Here is an 18,478-nt window from a genome sequence, read left to right as displayed (position 1 = left end):
CTTTTCCGTCCGCAGCCATTATACGCGCCAGGCTTCGATATTAAATTTTAATTAATTCACGATACATTTCCACTTTCTTTACCATAATTATTATAATAAATGTATGAGCTACGAGATACAAACGTTTAATTATTTTCATAATTATAATCGTGTAGGTTAACCTATGATCAAACAATACGGTATAACTTAATTGCGTACAAATTGAAGGGATTCAATTTTTATCGTTTTCGAATTCATATAATACATCGGCGTATCAAACGGGTTTCGCTCGTATTTGTAAAAGATCCTGTATCTCGTGCCTGCCAATATTTTTTAATTGGTTTGTTGCGTTAGATTTCCCTATTCTTTTCAAACGAAACGGACGTGAAAAAAGAGACGTCTGCGAAGCCAATTGCAAAAAGTGCTCGAAAATCAATAAAACAAATCATGTGCCCCTTTACTCAAATATAAAATTGGCTATGTATTTCTGTGTGATACAAGTAAAATCTTTTGCCTTTATTTCCTGTCAGTATTTTCAATTTCAACAAAACGTTCGGTGTCAAACTTGCTACAAAAATTATCGAAATTAAAATTATTAGTTAATGGGATTTAACAAAGGAACTAATTAATAATTAAATACAGAATCACGTTCAATCTTACTAAATAAAAATTAAAATTACTTCTTTAAATTAAAAAAATTAAAATACTTAAATTCTAAATTTCTCTCCATTTTCGGAAAAATTTAATCCAGCATTGATTTTAAGCGCAGCCACGATTTCGGTGAAGTGACGGGGTAACAGGCGTGTGAATGAAATATGTACATACGTCGATTAATAAATCTATCAAGCATATATTTGCGGAGCTCGCGGAGCTGTGCAACATTCACGATTAAACCGCATGCAGGCTGATTACGATATTCCTCCGGGGAGCATTAAATTACGTTTCGGAGACCGAGGGACACAGAGTCACAGAGTCAGACACGGCGTGGCGTGGCGTGGCGTGGCGTGGCGTGGCGTGGCGTAAGGTTTGACGTGCATTATACCATCGTGCGATTTCTGTTACCGAATTCGCCCAAAATGTTGCCACGTTTCAGACGTTAACGCAATTAATCAAAGCGAATGCAAACGTTTCCACTGCGAAATTTAATATACTTAAATCCGTTCCAGAAGCATCTTGTACTTTTTAATTACTAGATACAAATTTACGATCGAAAGAGGCGTTTACACGTTCTCGTATTTTAGGGTACATATATTCGAATTATATTAAATCGAATGTCAGGAACAATCAATTGTTAACACATTAATTAACAGTAATTGCATTTACCCCTAGATTTTATCCAGCTTCTAAACTAATCAAAATTGGATATCGATTCAATTTCAAGAACATCAAATCTCATTTAACGATATCCATATAGCGTGAACTTCTCCGTACAGTAATTAACTTCTGTTCGTTATCGATTAAATTCTAATACGTCTTTCGAATCAACTTGAATAAAATAGAACTTTGATTAAACGTGATTAATTGCAATAGATTCGACTAACCGTAGACGTGAAAGATTAATGAAAAGCTAATAAGATACGTGATATGATTCTGCTAACTTTATGAACAAACTGCAGGGAAAATTACGATTTTCTTTGATAAGTAATCTGATCCTAATGGAAAGATAATTATTTTATTCAAAGTAACGGTGCAATTTTTGTTGGTCAGCTGCCTCGGCGAGAGAAACCCTTTGTAAACTGTTCCCGCAAAGGGTATCATCAAACATCACACGCGGCAGGTCCGCGAGTGTTGCGTAATTAAAGAACCGTACCGAAATTCGCGCTCACTTCTTCGCTCTCCAAGGAAAAAATATTATGGTTAATCGTATTACGATTAAATTACTTCGAAAAACACAATTCGTCGCGCGGTGAATCAAACAACTCGGGCATTCATTTTCATAAGCCCCCGGTTCCATTAACTTGTATATCGCGTAACTTAATTTATTTTTAATTCCAACTCAGCGGCCGCGGCCCTGTAACATAGGTAATTCGTTTCGCGAGTTCCCCGTACCCGAATCTCTTTGCCTTCATTTCACCAGAGTGCATCGACGAACAACCTCGAATATACCGCGATTCAGTTAATGGTGTACGCGTATCACATTTCATTTCGTGTTACATTACGCGTCTAGTAAAACACGCGTCTGATCATTTTCAATTTGACCTTACTACTGAAAATGATACGAATTGAGAAATCAAGTTTCTAACTACATGCTCTTCGATCATTTCTTTTAATTTGCAAATTTCATTATGTTGTCAATACAAGACTGAGACATCGTGGATAACAACCGATGAACGGTCGTACTAATCATTTTTCTCATTGAACAAATCCAGTGACGCAGCATGGTTCAATGAATATATTAATTGAATAATCCTAAGGCTTCAGCTACTCAAAGACAGCCACTTATCCGGTCTCTCCCGTCTCCTCGGCTGCCGCCGAGTCCCCGTGTTATATATGCAAATTCCTGGGCGAATTCGGTGTAATGGTTCCCTCCACTCTCTCTTCTCTACCCTTCCGAGCTGTCTCTGCGCTCCCGTGTCAAAACCCTCCTGTCTCTCTTTCCCTCCGGGGAGCAGCGGGCTAATGTGCGCGCAGTTAGACGGCGCCGACCCCAATTCGCCACTAGCGCGCGGTCCCATCCCTACCCCCCCCCCTCCTCCCCGCAAATTCATTAAGCGATTGTGATTTCATCCACCTCCGCCGCTTTTACTACCGGGTCCGGTTTTACGTTCTCAAAAAACCCGTTAAAGCGACTTCACCCCCAGTTGTCGGTCTAAGCACGGCCAGTCTCATCAGTTTCGTACGAGGCGAGCTTCCGCGATGGCACTTCCTCGCCGACTTTGATCACCGACATTTTCCATCCTGTCGAACAACGGTTCTGGGACAGTTAACAGCGGCTTTTATACCGTGCCGAGAATTAGTTATCCCGCTAAAGTAAACCTCTTCTACTTCTTCTTATGGAAACAGATTTAATCGGCCCTTATAATTTATACGTTTGTTAAGAAATAACGGAATCGCTGTCTGATACACCTGTTTTCCGATTATGAAATAAATATTCTTCATGCATAAATTCATCCTCGTGTAAGAACACCGATTCAACCGGCTATAGTAATTTCCATTTTTGATGAGCAACAGTGCAATTTCGTTTGCCTTCACTCCGACAAAACCTGGCCGCGTTTGTTAAGATTTCTCGCTGTTCACGGAGGCAGAATTGAATTTATTTAAATGAAACGATTAATCTTTCTTCTCGTACGTTCGTCCCGATGAGTGAAGCATAATAATTTTCTTTAACCGTGTTTCCCGCATAAAGCGCGGCGTAATAGAGGTCAGACGAAAACGTATCAAGCGCACAGCGACTCCCAGTTGCGTCGGCAACGTTTTTTACGTTATGCTGTTCACGCGTCCAACCCCGTTGCCGACTCCATTTTATTTTATTTCCACGCGAACAAAAAAGAGCTTTCGTCGCGCGCAAAGGGGTTGTTTCTTTTACTAAGCACTGTTCACGGTTAACGCACGCTGACACGGATAAAGCTTTCCCGTTTCTACCAGCGGACGCATAAAATATGGAAATGCATAATATACAGCGTAAACGTATTAGATATTATTCCGTACAATAACGGGAGGATACGATGATAATATGCAGGAAGGTAGATGATAATGAGCAGATAGACGAAATTCATTTAGATAACCGAGTAATGCAATTAACCGTTACTTCTATTAGAATTAGAATTAATCTGCGGATCTATGAAAACTGAAATATTCATGCTGAACAATTATGAAAATCATTTATTCACTTCGTATACGTTTATGTAATTTTTTGCATAAATGCAAACGCCTAATTGAAACAAAGCCCTCGTTTTGCCACAGTGAAATGAAATAAGATTAAAACCGTGCAGAAACATGCACAATTTCCGAATGATAAAACGGTGTCATTTATCACTTGCGTAACCGGGAAGACTGAAGCTCAAGGAAATCGTTCCCATTGACCGATACGGCTGTAGAATGAAACTGCGAGCATTTCTCGCATCAGCGCAGCGCGAGAGAACAATGGAAAGACTCATTAAACTAAATTTTCAATTCTCCAGTAAAATTGCGCTCCGGCTGTGCGATAGCCGAACGAACGAACGAACGAACCTTGGGCGTCCTCCAACTGCTGGAATTATTTTACGAAATTCAAAGCTCGTTTAAACTGCAGAACCGTCAATTTCAGCATTGCCGCGTTCCATCAGAAGTAAAACGAAAGTGAGAGGAGTCGCTCCGATCTCCTTGTTCGTCATCTCGTAATTTCGACTTGGCTCATTCGCTCTTAATTGTGTACATAAAGAAAATTCAATTGACGTATTTATAATTATTACTGGAATTCAAATTACTATTTCTTTGGTCGAAGCGCGTTTTTGCGGAGGCAATATATTTACGGAACCGTCCAGTTAGAAACCAGCCGTGTTGCGGCATCCATACTACGTTTCCAAACGTTATATCATGACGTTTATTTGGCCGGCAGAATTTCGGTGGCTGTCCGCCGCGACCGCAGGTTAATTCAACATGCAACTCTACGCGCGCGAGTGGCAAAGGTTTGTTTTTGGACAAGACGAGTAAATGTCCAACGGAAATGATTCTAGATTAAAAAATTTCGTGGCTCTCGACGGCGAAGGCAGAACGCGATACTTATTAATGTTATTAGAAACGTATTCTTGCAACGGTAATATCGCCGGCAGGCGTTCTTGAGCGGAAATAGAATCTCGATTCGGTTTCATCTCCGCTTAACGGCGGCGAATACGATCTCGAGCGACATTCTATCTCTCTGAGCGAGATCAGGAATATTTCTAGCGTCGTCGGTAAGAAAAGCATTGAATAATTTCGACTAATCGTTCGCTCCCATCCAGGCGTCCCTACCTTTAAGTTTTCCACTCCTCATGAAAGATTCAACGGTACGCGGGGAAAGTCGCGCGCCTCTGATCATGCCTCGTGATGCTCTGCAAACACGATCACGATTCTCAAATGATAAGGAATAAAAAATACATTTTCTATGGGAATCCGATTTCAAGGATGTACATCATCAGTTTGATATTCATCAACGATAATCGTATTAAACCATCCTGTTTTCTTGTTGAATTCTTGACCAACGTTTCACGAGGCATTTGCCTTTTATGGAGATGTAAGCGATCTCCATCCGTTCCAACAAGCGGGCACATATTTCTTCGTGCAACCGCATTATTTAAAGCCGAGGTTATGGAGATAAAGGACGGTTTAAACCGAAATATACTATTTTGGCAAGCACGTCTTTCAAATTGTTTTAGTATCGAGGAAACGGGCTGCGACGAGGATTTCGTACGACGGCCGTACGTTCCGAAGTTGAATTATGCATATCGGGAAGCTAAACGATAAGATGATGCGGGCGGGTCAGCGTCGTACGAAATCGATGATCGCGCTCGGCGAATCAGGATGCTGCGGGGTGACTCGTACTCGCGACCGCGGAACGTGTACACCGTTTACAGTGTCCGTAATGTCAGCTTGTTAAGCCGTAGCTTAACGCAACGAGTGTCTTCGCCGGGATAGTATTTCGGGTTGGGTCACAGTTGGGTCAGGGTTTATGTACTCGTTAATTAAAACAAACACTAGAGCAAGAAATACAATCACGCTGGCGCAGTCTGAAGTATTTAAACGGTACGCGCCCGTGAAATAATGTACAGCGCGAAGGGGTGGAGACGGACGGTACGGGGGAGACTAAAGGCTTCCTGCCGCGACTAATTAGCATCGTCCAGAAGGATCTTTTTGCATTTAGCGGGGTAATGAAACCGGCCGGCCCGAATATAATATTCAACGTGTATGCTAATCGGTGCGTAACGCTTAAGCTCGCCGGAGGTTTGAATCGTACCCCATCCGTTGAAATTAGCACCGTGATAAAGCGGGGTTAACTGCGGATTCAATTAAAAGAACATTAGATTCGGGGTCGCGATTAAATCGCAATCAGATTTGAATTAAGCGTTACGTTTTCCCCGCGATAGGGGAAAAAAAGAAACAGATGCTCAGCTGGGTAATGGGCTTGTTTGCAGCTATGACTTTATTCGAATGTCGCGTAAGGTTAAAAAGAAACAGCGGTCTCATCTTTAACACACCGATCAAGTTTCTCGTCGTGGAGAAGTTTTATGATTAAAAGTTAACATGAACTCGCTGACTATTCATAAGCCGGAAGCAGATACCTTTCTACCGTGTTGGACACTTTATCTTTCACCTAGAAACGTTGCTCCACGCAGATAAGCGTTCACTTGATATCCAGGATCGTAACGTCGCGAGTTCCATCCTGAAAATCGAACGAGCGACGCAGCCATGGCTCGATCTGAATTCGATGAAATATTCCCCAGAAAATGCACAAACATTTTGCTACGCTCGAATAGGTACCACACCCATCGGCTCGCCGCGGTTAAATCGATCCTAATGTCATTTGCTTTAAGCCGGGGGGGCTTACGTCAAAACTGTGCTCACCTACGTGGCCGTTTAGTAACAAGAACCAGGGAATTTGCTTAAGTGCCGCGCAAGTAGACGCGATGGAGGTATGAGAAACGAGGTTGCATTCATCGGTGATACCGCGCGAATGGCCGATACCGGAATACCCGTTGCGCTACTCGCACCTACAGTTATATCCAAGGCACTGTTTATCGACACTGACGCGAGGCCGGATCGTGACTCCCGGGACCAACAGAGATGCAAATGACCGCGCTAAATCACGTTCACGATAGACATTCATAGACAATGAACGGATATACTCGTCGGTCTGAGAGAGATTACAGAACCGCGTCCGAGCTATTGTTATTTTCTAGTTAACGATGATTAAAACATTATTACCGGTCTGTCTAATATCAGAGGCGTGGAATCCGTTACACGATATGTAGCATCGTATCTTTTGTTTTATAGCTCCACTGAAACTTGAGGAAAAAAATAGGAGAACGGAGATAGCAGGAGCAATCGATAGTCGTAAATCACGGCACTGAAAAATATATAACATTGGGTTAAATTCGATACTATAGAAGTTGTACAAACTAACTAGAATTACAGTTAATTCGCAGGTATTTATTATAACGTTGCTGTTCTAATAATTACTAGACTGCGGTTCTTCGTGGGAGCATAGAATGTGAAACAATTTGAATCCGACAAAAAGCTGTATAAATGAAACTGCTTAAAGGAATACGCAGTCTAGTAATTAAAACGGGTTGGCCAGAATGAAATGAGCAAGGATTCCCACAAATAATCGTTATTCTTTAATTGGCTTACGAATTCTGGTACAATTGGATTGAACATAAACGGTAAATTGTTATTGTTAATACGTATATATACATGAATAGTACTTAGTAATGTAACATCCTCGATTAGTGTTACTAAAACATATGTACGTTTACCGCTCGCTAACAATAATTGATCTCGTTACAAGTTCGATTAACTTACTCGCTACCAGTCATTCGATTAGCTCGTGTGTCCGTGTATGTCGTAGGAGTTACAATCATCGCGATTTAACCGTTTACCCGGCAAGTAGTGGGCGTTGGAAGTGATCTCGGGAAACTTCCAACGCGGAGAATAATGGCTCGTGTCCGTGTCTGTATAGGAGCGTGTACACGTGTGTATGCGTGTCCGTATGTCCGATATAAAATAGAAAAAATGCGAACCTCTTCGCGAGAAAGGTGAATCTCGAGGATGAACTATTAGTATAGTATGTGTAGTGCTTGTTCGTTGGTACTCGATGCGATCACCTACGTCAGAATCGATCCAGCGAGCTGATCGATGATTACAATTAGACAGATCGGCGATTATGCGGGGATGGAAAAACGACGTTGTGACGGAATGCAAAAGGATTCGCTCGCGAGCGACGCGGAGCTTTCGGCGCCGATCTCAGGTTCGGCGACGAGTCGCTTCCCTTTACTAACGCACAGTGACGGCTCGTGATACCGTAAGGATACGCGGTATACTTTTCACAGTTATTTCATACGAAACAAGAGAATCGCATAGGATCGTTGACGATGAAACGAAGTAGGAACAAACGAAAATTGTATACCGAAAGAGATTGGGGCAGTTCGTTCGGCAGTGTCTATGCACGAGCCGCCTCTGCTAATCTGCTAAACTTCTACGGGATGGGCCGGGGGGGTAACATCTCGTTTCATTGGAATCGAGGAAGGAAGTCGCGGGTGTATAGTTGCAAAAGTTGGTAGAAATATTGATCCGACGGACGCGACCCTAGGACATGAACGCAGTTCGAATAAAATATCGGAAACGGCGATCGTGTTCTACTTTCAACCCTTTGCGCGCTGATCATTTCACGTCATTCCCGTCGTTCTCTAAATACCAGATCCTTCAAACGTGCCAAACTCGTACTCGTTATCGAGACCAGTTCTGAACAATTACTGCACGCTGTGTGCATCGTATCACTATCAGATATCGAAGAAACTGTGTTACTATCTTCCGTTTCGATGTCCGGATGCTTTGATAAATTTTCATCCGACGACAATAAGACTCTTTCGATTCACCGAACAATTTTCGTTTCGGTTCTAATCACCGGAAATTCATCAGAGACTCTTCGATTATCAACATTTGCGGCCCGATTAAATATTTACAGCGCTGTTCGTGCACGCATGGTCGCAGCACGGAACGGCGACGATACGATCCGCACGCCTATGCAGTTATAAAATAAAATAGTGAAAAAATTCGCGGACGATTGGAGCGTTTATCGTTCTGCCTGCTCGTTTCCATATACATATATTTGCACGCTTCTGTCGCCCGTTACGACGCCAGAGAGGTCAGGCCGACGAGTCAATTTTTCGCTTTCCCAACGGAAAAAAAATTGACGTGCCCCGCACGTAGCATGGAAAAATTTGCTCTCAGATATCTCTGCTCTCTGAGCCATTTGCGACGTGTATTCTCAAGTACACGTTTCGCTCCGCGCGAATCGCAGATCTATTGTTTGAGAGAATTTCGTCGCCGATTACTTTGATTCAATCATTCTCGTCGGCAATAATACGAACAAATTCAGTTTCAAAGGAAATATTGACAAGGCTAAAGATTTATGAAACGATAATCCCGCATAAAAATTTACTGGCAATAATTCTTGCGTGTCCGGCACGCGATTAAGGATTACACGCGAGTTCGAATCGAACACCGGCTGTAAAACTGCCAGCGCTATGGGTCGACGTGATCGTTTCCACCGCGCTGCAACGTTCAATCAATCTCGTCTATTTACATTCGTCAATATTCAGGCTGATCACGTAACTTTACGTGTTCATCGTACCAATTACTGGGCCACGCCAAACCGCTTCGTTTGTTTGCGCGAAACGGTGGTGAAACGAGATGCGCAAGAAGTAAAATGAATCCCACGGCATACAATCTCTATTAGTCGTTGACATAACCGATAGAATTGTACGAGCGAGATACAATAAACTGCGCGATAAAAAATTGCCAAGTTCCGCGCTTTTTCAAATTCCAAAAGGCTTTCGTTTATAAACTTCAACGATAATAAATTCTAATAACAATTTCAATAATAACACTTTTCTTTATTGAGACCACGGATTTTAGTCGTTTATAGAAAAAGGATCAAGCAAATCCCTATTTGGATTTCATTTTCTAAATTGACGTCGCAAGTGTCATGTTTCGAATAAACGTCCGTAGTCTGTTTATTAATATTTAACCCTCGATCGAGGAAGCAGATATTTCAGAATTGTTATTCAATTTTCCCGATGGTTAGTCGTTGCTGGGCAATTAATTACTTTAGCGTGCAGATTTCAGGGGATAATCAGTCGTTCGCGCTAATTTCGCATTCGTAAGGCATTCCAGTTATTCGGAACCAATCGATCGTACTTTCTACGCGTTAATCCGAATGTTCAAGTCGGAAGTCCTAGTATAAGCACACCGAGAAACGGCAACATCTGAAATAGAGTTTCCTCGAGGCACCCCGGATGAACAGTTTACTCCGTGATCGGGTTTACGGACTCGACTCCAATCGTCCAACAAATTTTCGACCTTCCTTGATGGTACAAAGCATTAGAGAGCTTTGAATATCGCCTGAATTTCTTCAAGACCGGAAATTCTGCTTTGAACTCAGCGATTCAATCGGAACTTCCGCAATTTTTCTTATTACGCGCGTACAGTAATTGTTTCCGGTGTATCGACGTCTCTTAAATTGCCGCGTGAGACGCGACGCAATCGCTAATTGCACAACACTCATTCGCAGTTGAATTTCTTTTAAGTCCTTTCGAGTCCCCAACACTTGCTTCACACTCGCGTGCAACATTGACAGAATTCGTCGGGAACGACAGGAACGTTCCAGGAGCATAAAACCACTCGTCGCTAGAGTACGTAACGCGTTGCTTAACGCTAGAGAACTTATCGAGTCCTACTATTAGATACGTACACGGATATGTGGATGGCCTCGCGAATCGATCCGAAATCAATGATCTGCCACGATGCGGCGGTGTCGGGTAATCCGGGTTCTTCCCTTGGATTCCCTCGGGTCCGGATTCGAAAGAACGCGAGGGAGAGGAATATTGAAAGGAACGAGCGCCAGGCAAATGGGATTCGTTTCTTCCCGTCGCGGACAACTTTTTTCGGGCCGGGGAATCCGTAGCCAAATTTTACGCAACGTCGGCGGAACCGACGGTAACAGAGCTCTGATTGTTCCATCCAACCGTTTTTCGCCTTCTCCCAACGATTCCGTGCTTCAGCGAATATTCGAGTGAATCGTATTAAAAAATTTCAACGTCGACCGCTAATCGCGTTTCGATGTATTCATGGTCAGAGAACGTCTATTGTCGTATGTGCAAATAAGCAGACAGCTGATGTTTACACAAATATACATTTTTGTAAAACGTCGTCAAGTGAAACGTTAGAAATTGACTGTGAAAAATGCCTAAATGAAAAATTACAAACTGAAATATATTTGTTGCATTACATCGTAATAAAGATGCGCTGTTTTCACAAATAAGAATGCAACTAGACAATCGTTGATTATTATCGAAACAATTTAGATTCTCTTCGATGTTACCGTTAAGAATCAGCTGCGTTAAAGAAGTCGGTGAAAGTATAATTAAAAGGGCCGTACCGACGCGTTTATTACGTAAGATGAGAAAAAGCAATCGGCGAAATTGGCCGCATATTATTACTATGCATCCAGATCTAGGATCGGTGGATGTTGCTCAGAGCACGAACTCGATGGAGTTCTAAATATTTGTCTGGGTGGAAATTCAAGCGGAGGAGCCCTGAGGGCCGGGAAGAGAAGACAGCGGTTCGCTTCCGGCATTCGAGCGGAATTCCTGACCCGAGGTTTTGTTGTAATATTCGGGTCACGCCGGGCCACGGAAAATACGTTGCTTCTTATCCGGGAATCCGCGAAGGCCGCGTCGTCGTCGCCGTCGTGCTGCGTTCTCCGCAACTTCGGCCCGTGTAAAACGTTTCCGGTTATCCGCGATTCGTGTTTACGTCTGATAAAAAAACTCGAGGATAAGCTGGACGACGCATCGACTTGATAGCATTCTGGCATCGCGTTTATGCTTTCGAATATATTAATCTCTTTATCGGAATAAAAATAGTATCGATTGATTCTATAATTTTGTATTAACTATTGAACTGATCATTGCAGAGAAAAAAGTATATGAACAATATGTACGAAATTATTAACGAATTTCAAAGCTTATTGCTCGTCAACCTGACGTCGACATCGTCAGCCTGGGGATAAGACGGTATAAAAGAATTCATCTTTCCAGCTTCAGCTTATCCTCAAGTATATGCATAGCTATTCTACCCGGTTGTCACGCAAAGACCTATGTTACTTGTTACCAGCGTTCCCATGTTCTATTTTCCGTGTCTTGTTAAGCGAACTTCTATTCTACTTCCGCGGCTATTGTTGCATTCAACGCGTGCCGCTTTAAACGAAATAATGACATAAGTTCGTGCGTCCAATGTTTAATGCAAAAGCAGAATGAAGACAAGCTGAGTGATTAGTAGAATATATTTTTGAGGTCTGCCGAATATATTTTTCTGGTCTTCCCAGTTCGTTTAGAATTATCTCTGACCGAGAACGAGTTTCGATAGGGGAATTTAATTCGAGCAGTTAACACAGCCTCTCGGAAACGCCATAAATTTTCCTGTAGTCCATCCGCCGCCGGGAATAAACAGAAAAGCCGCGCGGAATCCGGAAAAAGTCTCGAGCTAATAAAAAGGAAATCCCGCTCATTAGGTGGCTCGGGAACCGCTATAATCCGGCAATTCGTCAACCGTCACGTTTCCCAGCCGCGGTCACCAATTCGTCTCTACCGGAATTCGTCCGACTTTTATCTATTCGCGCTCAGGGTCTTTCTTTTTTATACTCCTCCGATTGATACCCGAAAAAAGTGTTACGTTGGTAAACCGACGTCAATTCATTTCGTTCTTCGTACGTCGGTCGTTTGTAACCGTCTGCTGCTAAGCCAGGTGCTGCTGACTGTCGTTTAATCGCGCGAATTACTGCGGTATGTGGGGCTGTTATAGAACAAGCCCTTTGTCCGACCTGCGTGCGCGAGCTTGTTACCGATCAAAAGCAGCGTTCTTTCGCGACGAGAAAGGCGGTAATCATGCACCGTTAACACCAATTCAGGCGCGAGTGTGCACGAATTTGTACAATAACTTGATTAGTTCTCACTGCTTGGCTTACGTTATAGTGTACACGACTGAGCTTTTCTATGGCCTCGAGTGGTTTTCTCTTCTTCAGCGTTCTCACTACGTTTCGTATAAAATATATAAAGCGCAGTGTTCATAAGAAATTGAAAATCTCTTTTATATTGACCTTAGAGTTTATAATCAAGAATGGAGTTCCACGAATCCGAACGAAAAACATTGTTTAAAAATTAAAATGTTCGGGGTGTGCAGGCATATTATTAATAATTCATTTCTATTTGTACAATTCTCAGATAAGGGAATTATACAAATTCTACGTTTAACTTGCCTGGTCACGTCGAAATTCTTTGACGTTCGACTCATACATATGCAGATTCTGTATTTCTAAAAACGTCTTCTACACACCATGAATACACAGAACGTATTTATCGAGTCGAGCTCCCTTAGAAATCTCCACGAGTATTTAACAGAAATTGAATCGAGTCTCGGGATCGATTTCGTCTATCGTTCGATCGCACAGCTCTCTGAACGTTGATCGTTCGACGGAATTCTAAAAGCACGAAACGATTTAAAGGATGCACGTCTCGCGATGGGAAACGGGGGGGTCAGAGTAAGGAAAAAACGTGGCAGTCGTCCAACTTGGCAGACACGCGGCGTGTCTGTTAATTAAGGACGAAGAAGCCGCACAGATCCTTGATTATCGCGGACAGCGTTCCGTGGATCGCACCGAGTCCAACTGCGTCGTGTCTAAACACCCATTTACAAGTTTCTCGAAATTCTATTCATCGTTTTTCACCCCAGCGCATCGCGGAAACGAAAGAGAAGCACACTCGCGAACCACCCGCGGCTGCTTGTCAATCACAACGATCCGGCTCGACGTCGTCCCGGACAAGAGAACTACCCACCACCGTTATTACCACCACTACCACCACCAAAGAAGAACTGTTTTCACTCACGTGTAACCGTTGATCGACGCCGCACATTTAACGAGGAGTAGAACGAAGAACAACTGGCTAGGTATATACACCGTTGTTGGGATTAGTGCATCCTTCGACGGATAGGTCAAGACGATCCAGATACGTCCACGGGGAGCAGCGAGCAGTCAGATGTCAGTTCACCAGGTCACACAGGGAGTCTCTTTGATGGCCTGGCTGCTCTTTCGTTGCTCATTAGTTAAAAGCATGATCGAGAGTGATATATAAAGGGCTCAAGGTGATTGCTGCTGGTTGAGACACGACGCGCTTCTTTCATCTCTCCTCTTGATCCCCTTTCCATCCATCTTTCCATCCTTCCTTCCTTCCTTCCTTCCTTCCTGTCTTACTTCCTGCCTTCCTTCCATCCATCCATCCATCTATCCATCCTCTCGCCTCCGTTCGATTACATAAAAGAAAAACAGCGTTCTTCTCTGCTCGCGTTTTTATTGGAAGGTCTCGTGATCGACCAGTCACCTCGCGAACGAGCCGGCGTGCAGAAGCAACAGGAGCAACGCGAGCGTCCTCGTTGCTGCGCCGCTATTGCTCGAGTTCCCGTGTTGCATCGCAGCCGGATGCTCCCCTGGAACAAGCAATAAGCCGGAATTACGTCGGGTAAAACTGTATTATTAGATAAAAGATCGAGACGTTACGACTGTATAATTCAATTAAGGACACAGGAATATTTCAATCCACCAAGGGCGATCGTTATATTTTTTTTGTATTAAATTATATTAATATAATTGTATTAATACTATTAATGTTTAGAGACCACTCGATCACAGATTAAAAATCAACGAGCGTCGAGGAAAATAGGGCGAACAATGGCACGGAACATTTTATTTTAGTCTGTGTAAAAGTATCATCGAACACAACGATCGCGAGTTTATTCTCGGTTCATCGTGTCTTATGCCGTTCCATACGTATCTCTCGGTTTATACTTTGAACGGCCCGAGGCAACGCCTCGCCGCGGCATAACATTTCTGTCACGTGTGCATTCTTGCCCGTTAAATGCACGGGAATGGGCGCAGAACGCGGAGAAAATCGGCTACCAGGGGGTAAAGCCGAGTGGATTGTTCGGGGATGACAAATATACGGGCTCATAGGAGTCGCGTGTACACCGTGGCTCGCGCACGTGCGCGTTATCAATTTGAGAGCGGCTTTGTGTTTCGGTCTATCCTGCCCCGACAACTTCTCACTCGCTACACTCAGTGTTTCATAGTCCATCTTTTTTTTTTTTTTAAATAAATGTATCATTTTGAAACTGGAAGTTTCGATGTTAAAATGATTAAAAATCAGGAACGAAATTTGAAGTGTCGACATTTCAAAAAAAGGAATAAAATGATTGAAGTAATTCGTTGTAACTGATTACAGAAATTAATGTTTAATATGACAATAATTGACAATTGGAAAGTGGAATTTATGGTAGAATAAATATTTTCCATTCACGTGCAGTTCAATCGCTAGCGTTTTTCATCATAATGAAATATAACAAACTTCCATGTAACATTGTTCACGGTCAGCGTGTATGCGTTGTTGTGGAAATTGAATTTCCAAAACTCCGATTGAATATGAAGCGTGGGTGTACGTGTATTGTTCGGTGAACATTTTCTCTCGTCGCTAGTAACGTAAACATAAAGCTAATCTCGTAGTTATTCTATAGCACGGAGAAACAATGAAAAATGGTTTGGAAATTGTTAAATAGTTTATTTTTAAATAACGATGTTTGTCCAACATTTTTCTGTAAATATTCAATACATGAAACCGATGTTATTTCAACTGTTTTCGATTGTTTTGATATTTTGCGTTTATACAAATATCCATTCAATATTCAGTTAGAATGAAAAGTGAAAATTGCATTCAAAAGAATTTTGACATTTCCTCAAAATTTTGCTACCTGTTGTAGACCATACGCATGAATCTGAGTGATTAGTTTAGTGAACATAATTTCAATCCAGAAAAGACCCTGCGCCAACAAGAGAGGCACGTTTACCAAACATAGACGCAACTAGTAGAAAATTCACGTCGGATGTACGAAGTATCGGGCAGAAAATTCGAATATCCGCAGCAGAGTATCCACCGGTGGCCCGAGGGCAATGGATTTCCTTCGTCGAACACCTCTCCGATTTCGGTGGAGGCATCCCTTCTCTTCCCTTTCTATCCTTAATATATATGTACCTATATACATATACGTATACACACACACGTAGTACGTATATCTAGCTATATATTTTTGCAGCCCGCGGGCGGCGACTCGGGGTCTAATTTACGGTGTGCAATTCGAGGAACGATCGCGCACAGCCGCAAGAAGCACTCATTTTTCAGTGAAAACGACCATCAGCATTTCCCCGGGAAAAAAAGTAGCGAACCGCAGCTGCGGAGCGAGGACGAGTTTCCGCCGTTGCAAATGTATTGGCAACAAGAACGGTCAGCGTTTACTCTTGACGTTGACTGAATCGATTTTAATTCCATTCGTTAACGATATTCTACCTTCCCCAGCTAACTACACCTACCTTCACGATTTTCTACCACTTAACCTGCCTTCTGTTTTTCATCTAGACGAAGCGCGTTACACTCGTTTAATCAATTAATGTGGTACACTTTCAGTGCCACTCCGCAGCCAATAAATTACAAATCAAGAGACTTCAAGTTATTTGAAGTACTGCAGATCTTTTATAACTTTGGTTTCTGCATGCATACATTCATAGAATGATTTAGATAATTATAGTACAGTATAAGAAAAAACAATAGGTTCACTCTGTTAAAAAGTATACTCCAGGGAAATTGCACAGGATCTTTACAACTAGGATTACATACCAATAACAATCGAGTCTGTTTAACCCACGGTATTGTAATGTACAAGATCATGGTTTCTACCTTTCAAATTATATGTGCAATTTTACCTTTCGCAGACGGGAAAAAATAAATCTCGACTCGATGTTCTTCGCGCTCGTGCCCATTGAAAGTCGGTGAGATCCTACGTATTTTTCGTGCTCTAGTTTAGCACAAAGAGTCTCCTTAAATTAGACTCTGGTGCAATTTCGGAATTCCCGACCGGGACGGAACGGGACTCTGAAGTCTCTTTCGCGGGGGATGAAAAAGTTCACGGAACTCGGCGCGCACAACAACTCGGCGAAACATCCTCGTCTCGGTTGAATTCGGGAAGAACCGTACCGCGTCCTGCCAACTACTGCCACGAGTATTTTATGAACTGCTCGGACACGTGTCGCGGCCCGAAACTTCTCTCAAGAAATTTGTAACACAATTCTTTTCAGATTCTCTCTTGCGCTTCTAAATAAAATATTTCACTCCTGTACACGTTTTTATATGTTGGAAAAATCAAAGTCTAGTAAGAAAGTATACGTGACGCGAAAATGGCACGGGGCGTCAATGGATGTTCAGCAAGCGATCAATAGAGTATTCCTTATTTTATTCGTGTATCGCATCTTTCTTTAGAGAACTACGTAGTTTAGAGCAGTATGTACTTTGAAGTAAGATTCACGCGATTCGGAGGTGCGCAGTTAATGCCGAGAACGTTTCGGGGCGAAGGTGCGATTTAGCCTGGTTACACGTGTAAAGTTACACGATCCGAGTATCGTATTCCGGACCGGTCTCGGGGCATAAACTTCTTAACGCGTATCGCGAACATGCATGCCGTTGAATAACCGATGCACCCGCCGTCGTTGGAGAAAATTCATTGGCATAGGCGAAGGCGGTGGTTAGGGTATAGGTAGGCATCGTTTCCCGTAAGAACGGCACGTAACAGGAACTCCGCGAGGCTGCGGTGGCGCGAGGCTAAACGGGCGTAGAACAAACTGCGCTTTCAGTTACATTAATCAGGCCGGGAATCGCGAGATACGGTGCGGTGTGCTCAGGATTTCCAAGCTGTGGGCCGGAGTAACCGAAGCTTGCGTAGCGCTGCACGCGCGAATCGGCGCCGTGGCGTGTCGACGACTCGCGAGCTTATGTTTCGTTTTAATACAACCGCCGTACAACGATGTGCGTAATCTCGGTTTCCTCTCTACGTGCCGTGTCGCGGTTCCATACGCCCCGTGTCGCGTTCGTGTCACTGCATTCACGTTCTACACGCCATGTATGTCATCTTCCGAGGTTCCTTACCTTCGGTTACTCTTGACGCGCTATGCCTCGGATCGTTCCGCGCGCATTCACGTACAGGGTGAAAATTAATAATTAACGCCGGTGACAAAGGATAGCTGTTTTCATATTCGATGTACCAATTAGTTAAAAGTACTCTCGTCGTCGACGAGATTAAATGATTAATGGGTATTTCCTGGAATAAGTAGTACGAGTCGTTATGTAGTCAGACAGGAGTTTAAAATCGCAATACATAATATGTAATCGTGGTTTATCGTGTGAAGCAATTTGACCGAATACATTCCACGAAAGTTTTCCTGCGGTAAAGGAAATATTTGGCGTGTACTAACGCCCAGAAGGCGTGTTCTCTGCCGCGTCATTAATTTCCAGTCGAATCACACACGAGGCTGCAACTACCTTGTGTACCGCAGCAATTCACTGTCGCGTCGAGCCAAACTGGAATCGATATTAGATTATAAGAGGTTAATTTAACTCGGCAAACTTAACGACGAACGTGGCTGTTCTCATAATCTTGTGTATCGCAGTCGCTGCACCGTGAAACTATCGACACTTGGGAATACAAAATCGATACACACACGCACACACGTCAGAAATTCTGATTACATATCAGACGCACGATTTCGCATACTATTCTTTTTCTTATTATTACCTGTTTCTATTTTTGTCATCTATACACACTATGGTACGAGTTACAGGGAATATTGTGACAAAACTGAGTCGCATGATACTTAAGGATGTATTGGCTATAC

The 18,478-nt window shown here is 42.9% G+C and overlaps 1 protein-coding gene across 5 annotated transcripts in view; it reads right to left on the bottom strand.

Annotated features, from left to right (window-relative positions):
• Positions 1-7,248: 7,248 nt before the first annotated feature.
• LOC108626844 (hemicentin-1) overlaps positions 7,249-18,478 on the bottom strand; it is a 205,461-nt gene continuing 194,231 nt past the window's right edge. For all 5 annotated transcript variants that reach the window (XM_018027759.2, XM_018027757.2, XM_018027758.2 and 2 more), the window contains one exon: positions 7,249-14,196. In XM_018027759.2, coding sequence (XP_017883248.1) covers positions 14,087-14,196 — 110 coding nt within the window. In that variant the 3' untranslated portion in view covers positions 7,249-14,086. The remainder of the gene's footprint in view (positions 14,197-18,478) is intronic.

This window comes from Ceratina calcarata, unplaced genomic scaffold (assembly GCF_001652005.2).
Source record: "Ceratina calcarata isolate Rehan_Ccalc_2016 unplaced genomic scaffold, ASM165200v1 scaffold43, whole genome shotgun sequence".
NCBI classification, from domain to species: domain Eukaryota; kingdom Metazoa; phylum Arthropoda; class Insecta; order Hymenoptera; family Apidae; genus Ceratina; species Ceratina calcarata.
This window is presented reverse-complemented; position numbering and strand designations above follow the sequence as displayed.